General features: G+C 38.6%; 1 protein-coding gene across 1 annotated transcript; it reads right to left on the bottom strand.

Annotated features, from left to right (window-relative positions):
* Positions 1 to 3,132: 3,132 nt before the first annotated feature.
* On the bottom strand, positions 3,133 to 7,202 carry LOC123722612. Its single transcript, XM_045684989.1, has 2 exons — positions 7,036 to 7,202; positions 3,133 to 4,498 (listed from the first exon to the last, which is right to left on the bottom strand). The coding sequence occupies exons 1-2, from the start codon at positions 7,181 to 7,183 to the stop codon at positions 3,789 to 3,791; spliced, it is 858 nt and encodes a 285-aa protein (XP_045540945.1). The 5' UTR covers positions 7,184 to 7,202; the 3' UTR covers positions 3,133 to 3,788.
* Positions 7,203 to 7,876: the final 674 nt, after the last annotated feature.

Below are 7,876 nucleotides of genomic sequence, written 5' to 3' on the forward strand. Positions count from 1 at the left end.
ACGTGTCTGAATTTTATTCATATATTGAACACAACTTTTCCCTTTTTTTATTTGTTGAGCAGTATCACAGTTTGACACTTGTAAAATATTTTTATTGTATTGTTAAATTAAAATGCAAGCTTAAACATATTAAATAAAATTTATTTTAAGATATAACAAAAAAGTGACATGCAATAATATTAAATTTTATAAAGCAAGTGTTGCAATAAAAATATCTCCTAGCTAAATTGCCATTTTTAATAATTAAATGTTTAATATTTATTTATTAAACAGTATAGTCTTGTTACAATTATAGATTGTGCCTTTGCGTCTCTTGTAGGCCATTTTTCATCTTTTCATAATTTAAATCGGATCCGTTTACAACTCCAAATATTCCTTGTGCTTTTAATATTACACGATTTTAAAATTTCCAAGACATCCAATTCGATAATCCTTCCTAATAAATGTTGGTTTTCTGAAGTAACCTCTATTTTATCTGTACCGTTTACCCGGCCCGATCTTTCTTCGGATTTACCGCGATATTATATCTATAGCAATCCTAAATCTGAGCCATAGCCCATAGCCTGTTCGCATACTATGTGTTCGTACAGTGGAAGTGTACTGCTATAGAAATCATCCAGTCTGAAGCAAACTCTCTCCCATGGGTTGGATGAAAATTGGTTGAAAAAAAAACCAATTAGTATAATCATTCGCAAGTAATTCAGCTACTTCGTGTATCAAATCAGCTTGAGAGTTTTTAAATGCGTGCCGGACCTTTCCACCATAATGTTGCCTTTTCTAATTCAATGAGACTCATGCCGCACGAAGCTGGGTTTTACGGACATCTAATGTGATGCCATTGACTAGTGTGTGAGATTTAATATCTCCGTTGTACGGTTAGCAACGAACGTTGTCCATGAGTTTGGGTGCTTGCGTAGCCAAGCCCACACTATGGTAGAGTCTGTCCACGCATAGATAACAACGCATAACAATTTTGCCAACAGTACCGCACAACAAAGCTCTAAGCGAGGAAGTGACACTTGTTTCACTGGAGCAACTTTTGATTTTGCAGCCATAAGTCGTATTGTGACTACATCGTGAACAAGAACTCTGAGAACATCATTTTCGATTAAGTAAGCGAATTAAGATGTGATTGACAATTATTCTTTTGCTATCGTAACGATTCACTAACGTTTCCCGAGCCTTTTCATAACTTGCAGAAGTGAGTGTGAAGTGTTTTAATGATTGCGGAGCTTCTCCTGAAATACTAGATTTTAAGTAGTGAAGTTTTTCTATGTTGCTTTATTTATCAACATTGTGAATAAGAGATGTAAATATGTCTCTTAAGCTGAACCATTCTGTATAACTTCCCGAAAAGTTTGGAATGTTGATAGGTGGTAACTTGGTCTTTCGGGTTTCCGAAGAACATGTACCATGTGTTGAAAAATGGTTTGACTCATGTGACAAATTAAACATGCATTCTTTAATCAATGTTTTAAAATCCAAATAAACTTCCTCAGTTACCAAAGTTCGCTATATGATCAAATTTATCTGTTCCAAAACATCACTTGTAACCTTCTTTAAAATTTCTTCATGTTGATTATTGATTATATGTGTTCTAATACTCGGTTAAAGTGTCCAGTCTAGTTTCCAAATAACCCCGTGTATATCTTGTCTTAGAAGTATTTTTTGTTTTACTAAAGTTTATGTTTTATGTTTATTTCTAAAGCGTAAATAAGAGACAATTTTTACTATTTACATCTTGTTTTATTATATGGTTGGCATGACAACCAGTGTGTACACATCACTCCTCCACACTATTACAAACAAATTAACAAACAATAAAAAATAACAAAACTTACAAAGAAACCCAAAAACAAATAACATTAAAAATACTTCTTATAATCTACACGTGGCTTTCGCTTCGGGCGTGCACAGAATTGAGTGGTCCCTTCTACAGGCGCGACTTCAGCGCCCGCCTCCACAGTATTGATCTCCCGCGCCCGCCCTTCAACAACACAAGGCAGGTTAGGTGACCCGACAGCTGCAACCTGCTGTTCATCAACTCTAGCCTCACTCTCTCCTACGGTACCGCCCCTAACACACAACCCTGGCGGTGCTTGTTGATGATCGGTCGGCACGCTTGGTGGATCAGCCTCAGCTGGCAACGAATGTTGTCGTCTGCAGTCACTAACATGATCACTGAGTTGTTTTTGCGTTCCACATAATTGCGACATGTTTGAGCGTTCTATTTAGTACGACAAGGTTGAAGTTCCATAATAAACACACACATTAGGGATACAGCGTCTGTTATATCAAAAAAAACATACATAACACAATCACACGCAAGGATGAAAAGGTCACACATACAGAACACGTTAGTTAGTAAGTGAGCGAAGGAAGAAAGACGGCGTATGCGCACAGGAGCGGTTGCGTCGCGACTACCTAACGGGCGCAGGATTCCAGGAGTACGTGTCGTGAGGTGTGGTGCGGGTGGCGAAGTATGGAAGGTGAGGTGTGGGAGGCGAGGTACGGGCGCGCTATAGTCTCCCCCTCTAACCCGAATGAACGTCCCCGTGATCGGGTTAGTTTAATATAGCTCTTAAGCTTCTCCTGTAGCGGTGCTTGCACAGGGCCTTTTTTTTTAAAGTCGGGAAATGCATTTACGCACCTCTACGCCGGGCTATGCAATGGCGTAGTTAGTGTGGGACCCGCCGGCCACAGAAGGCGACCGGAATACCCACTAAAACCTGACTGCCCTCTGACGCATTATGGCGGACACGACCTTCAAATGGTGACAATACCGAGGCGCGGTATTTACCGAGCACCGTGCTATCGCTGATTCACTCGAGTGTGTATGTCGTGGGATAACTATAGTTCGAACTCTGTATGTTACATCACAGCGGGGTATGAACTTTGGCGTTTGTCCACTACCTGTGTCATTTGAAACTTGGGTCTTTAACAGAACCAAATCACCAACCTTATAATTGGGCGCTGGACTACGATGCTCGTCAGCGTATTTCTTAAGTGCCGCTTGGGTACTTTCGTGATCAAGTACGGACGAGATCTTCTTGATGTAAGTTGTGATTTCACCTACGGCGTTGTCGTTTTCTATAATCGTTCGCTTTTCCGAAAGGACTTCAGCGTAAGCCTTAGGCCCCTCGCCCACGGCGACTTTTTGTAGCGATGCTGTCGCGATGGTGTCGCGCGTCCACATCGATACAGTAGCGAAGCAGTCGCTAGCTGTGTGCCCTCGCCCACGGGCCCAGATTCAGTCGCGATACAAACGCGATACTTTCGCGCTTCTGTCGCGATGCAAACGCGATTCAGTAACGGCACAAAAATACCTGCGATAGCTACAGTTGCAAGATGGACTCCGTTGAAGCAACATTAGTCACGTTGTCTTTAGTGCTGCTTTTACGTAAGCAGCCGAAGCGTAGGCAACGAAAGCAGCGTCAATATTGGATGCACCCATTTAATAAAGAAAGATTACTCTGTGGACATCATGTAACAACGTTTAAAATACTAAAAAACTATGATCTCAAATTCAGAAGTTGTTATAGAATGTCTTATTCGACGTTTTGTGAATTGCTTTCCATTGTAAAACCAGAGTTGACACGCAAAAATACAGTGATGAGACAATGTATATCAGCTGAAGAACGACTAACAATAACTTTAAGGTAAGAAAAACCAAATATTATGTTAATTATCTTATAATAGATTTTGCACATTTTTAATCACAACTAAAAAATACTTATTAATAATTCTATATTAATCATAAACAGGTTTGTAATTTCTTACTTTTTACTTTACGGCGAATATATGTTTGTGATAATAGAATCTTGTGTAGAATTATCATTACTGTAATTATATTCATTTTCATTATCATTATGTTGCAATGAACTACCTGCAGTATTGACATTGGCACCAGCAGGCGTTGGCGGCGAGGGGTAGCTATTTATTAGTTGCGACACGCTACTTTCAGTACTTGTACGAGCAGTAGTTGTGTCGTAGCTTTGGTATCCAGACTGATATCCATAGTGACTGGTGTATGCAGACGTTTGTGCCATATTGTTATATTTGCGAAGCAAATTTATCATTTCAGCTTTCGCATCGAGTTTATATTCTTCCTTTATGGAATTAAAATGTGGAAAAAGCGAAAGTAAAAAATGTTGATCTGGATGTTGAATGGTAGGCGTGACTTTGTTCAATTTCTCAGTTAGAATTTCGTACAATTTGTTTTGTGCATCATCATCGCCATCACTTTTTTTAAGCTTCTTTGATTTTGGAATAACAAAAGATTCCAGACAGCCTTCGGAGTCGTTTTCCTCCTCCTCAGTAACTGTAGGTCGACTTGGCGGTCTGATTTCGGTCAAAGGTTGTAAAAATGTCAATAATTTATAATAAACATATTGTTTTCTGGGTTTAGCCCCGGACCCACTGGGAGAGTTTTTTTCCTTTAGCCGTTCTCTGTTAAAGCAATCTTTTAAACTTTTCCATTTTTTCTGGAGTTCAATAGCTGAAAAAACATATACCAGTTTAAAGTTTAAAGTTAAAGTTTAAAGTAGACAATTATTAGATAAAATAGGTACGTAGGCCTTTCTGTTAAATAATCTGGTTCCCTGACATGACAGCTTACTAGGGTTGACAAAATTTTTGGCTTTGATAATTAATTATATTTTTTACGGGGTATTTTGTAACACGTTGTATATATATGTATGTATTTTATAATAATTTATTTTCTTTTTTTACAGGTACTTAGCAACTGGATGTAATTTCACAGATCTTCATTTGGATTTTAAATGTGGACATACTACTGCACGTACGATTGTGAAGGAAACTGTGGAAGTAATATGGAAAAAATTAAAAGACATCTCCATGCCAGAACCAACAGAAGAATTACATTTAGAAACCGCTGAAGGATTTATGAAACATGCAAATTTTCCTAACTTAATTGGAGCAATAGATGGAAAACATATAAGAATTATAAAACCATGTCATACCGGCTCAGAATATTACAATTATAAACATTTTTTTTCCATCGTGTTGCTAGCAATATGTGACGCTAATTACAATTTCATAGATATAGATGTCGGATGCTATGGAAAGAGCTCAGATTCAACAATACATGACAGCAGCGAATGGATAAAAAAGTTACGACAAGGAAATTATAATATTAGGTCCTTACATATGAAATTGGCGTTTTGTATGGGAGGAACAAAAAGTCGAATATTTTTTCATATAATATATTTAATTAATCAAAGTATAAACCATTATTTTCTATGCACTTTTGCCATCTCATAGGTAGTTCATTGATCCCTTTACTAAAAAAAACAGTCGGACGGGAATCAATAAAATCTTTGAAGGCGATTTGGATTGCCCCATCGGAGTTGAATTTTTTCCCTTGCAAGAAGTTATCCAAATTCCGAAAAAAATGGTAATCTGTTGGAGCAAGGTTCGGGGAGTACGGAGGATGTCTTAGACTTTCCAATTGAAGCTCTTCTAATTTAGTAGCCGTCTGTTGCGCAGTGTGTGGTCTAGCGTTGTCGTGAAGCAGCAGTGGCGTGGAGCGATTGACCAGCCTAGATTGTTTAGCCGCTAGCTTTTCCATCATGGTTTGCAATTGCTGACAATAGACATCAGCCGTAATAGTCTGGCCAGATTTGAGAAAACTGTAATGAACAATACCGGCACTAGTCCACCAAACGCTTACAAGTAACTTTTTTGGGGTTAATTTTCGCTTGGGGCAGGATTTGGCTGGCTGACCAGGATCCAACCATTGCGCTGAGCGCTTCCGATTATCGTAAAGAACCCATTTTTCATCACAGGTAATGATTCGGATTAAAATACCTTCATTATTGTGCCGGTTTAGTAATGTAACGCAACAGTCGACGCGCGTTTGCCGGTTTGCTTCAGTCAATTCGTGAGGTACCCACCTTTCAAGCTTTTTAATCTTCCCAATTTGCTTCAAGTGAATTAAAACAGTTTTATCACTAACATCGCAGCCTGCAGCTAACTCGGACGTGGTTTGCGATGGATCCGCTTCCACAATAGCCTTCAACTCTTCATTATCAACTTGAGTCTCAGGCCGTCCACGGGGCTTGTTCTGCAGATCGAAATTTCCAGAACGAAAACGTTGGAACCAAAAACGAACTGTGTTTTCTTTTGCAACACGACCGCCATGCACATCATTCACCCTTCGAGTCGTTTCCGCAGCACTAGTGCCACGGCGGAACTCGTACTCATAAATAATGCGATATTTTAAGTTTTCCATTTTGTAAAATGAGTGACGCAAACAGAAAAAAACAGAAGAAAAAAAACAAATGAATGACGGTCATCGAACCACAAATACATGAGTCTATAGCTGTACAAATTTGAATTTGGAATTCCTTACCAAAGAGGAGAAATTCGTGATTAAAGTGACCAGTACGAGAAACGCCAATTTCATATGTAAGGACCTAATATACCTCAATCAAGACCTATATCTAACAATGGAATACCTATACCGTTTTCGTTTATTGGCGATGAAGGATTTGCCTTATCACAACACTTGCAAAGACCATACGCTGGTAAACATTTACCACGAAATAAGAGAATATATAATTACCGCTTGACGCGCGCACGGCGTTATATTGAATGTACGTTTGGTATATTGAGTAACAAATTTAAAATTTTCAACCGGCCCATAAACGTTAATGTTGATTTTGCTACGAATATTGTTAAAGCGTGTTGCGTATTGCACAATTTTATACGTAAGCGAGATGGGTACAAATTTGATCACACTTTGAGTATAGTCGGATTCCAAGATCCACCTGCCAGTGAAAATTTACATTTAATTAGAAGACGAGGTTCAGAACTAAGTGGTACTGGTATTCGAAACATATATACTGACTATTTCACCGGTGTAGGTTCTGTACCGTGGCAAGATTCAAAAATTTGAAATAATGTAACCTAAAATGGCTATAAGTAACTAGAAAGAGCTGTAAACGTAACTTGATTCGTTCATTCTAGAACATCTCATTATTCTCACCGCTCATCTACAATTAAATAACTTACCACAAGCATTGTTTTCTTTATTTGTTTTTTCTCCAAATTCTGAATTAAATATTTCATTTATCTCTTCCCATGCCTTTCTTTTTGCAATCTTATTCGAATACTCAGGAAGACGAGAGTCCCATATTACAGGACGGTTCTGAATTGCCATAATAAATGTTTCAGTGTCGAACGACGTTTTTGCGTTCCACCAGGTTCGCCTCCGGATGATTATAACAGGTGAACGATTACGTAAACCACATGGCGTGACAAGTCTGTTGCATTACCTCGCTTATAAACTGGACGCCGTTATCGCTTACCATACGCCTGGGACCCCGTACCGCAAAAATACCTCTGCAACTAAGACCTTGGCGCATTCTTCGCTTGAGGCCGCTGTAACAAGGAACAACTCTACCCATCGCGTACATATATCTTCTACTATTAGAATTCATTTATTACCTGTATTCGTTTCAGGAAGTGGACTAAACAGGTCTATGGCGAGCCCACAGACATAGTGCAGAGAAGACACCATAGATTAAAAAACTGTTTATAAAATCTTTTATGATGCCTTATATTAACACATATGATCGTAATATATAGCTTTTGATCATGGATGGATAGATTCATACGAGTTCGACGTGTATACCAAACTACTCTTCTAGGTATTACGAATATGTATGGTAGGTACTTGTTTTTGTTTGAAATGTACTTGTTTTTGGGGAAACACAATCCACTTTCCAATGACTTGGTCGTTATTTAGGGAAGCGACCACCTCCCTAATGCTCTGTCTTGTCTCGTGCGTTAAGATACTGTTTATATTACGAATATCCTACTAAAGGAAAACATCGTTGCCAGAAAGCTTAGG

Source organism: Papilio machaon, chromosome 28, assembly GCF_912999745.1.
Source record: "Papilio machaon chromosome 28, ilPapMach1.1, whole genome shotgun sequence".
Taxonomy (NCBI): domain Eukaryota; kingdom Metazoa; phylum Arthropoda; class Insecta; order Lepidoptera; family Papilionidae; genus Papilio; species Papilio machaon.

What these genes read in the sequence shown, in the direction of transcription:
- LOC123722612 (XM_045684989.1), bottom strand. Translation starts at nt 7,183, where the DNA reads ATGGCAATTCAGAACCGTCCTGTAATATGGGACTCTCGTCTTCCTGAG. An exon ending in TAAAGAAAACAATGCTTGTG is followed by an intron (nt 4,499 to 7,035) that starts GTAAGTTATTTA and finishes ATGTTTTTTCAG; the next exon opens with CTATTGAACTCCAGAAAAAA.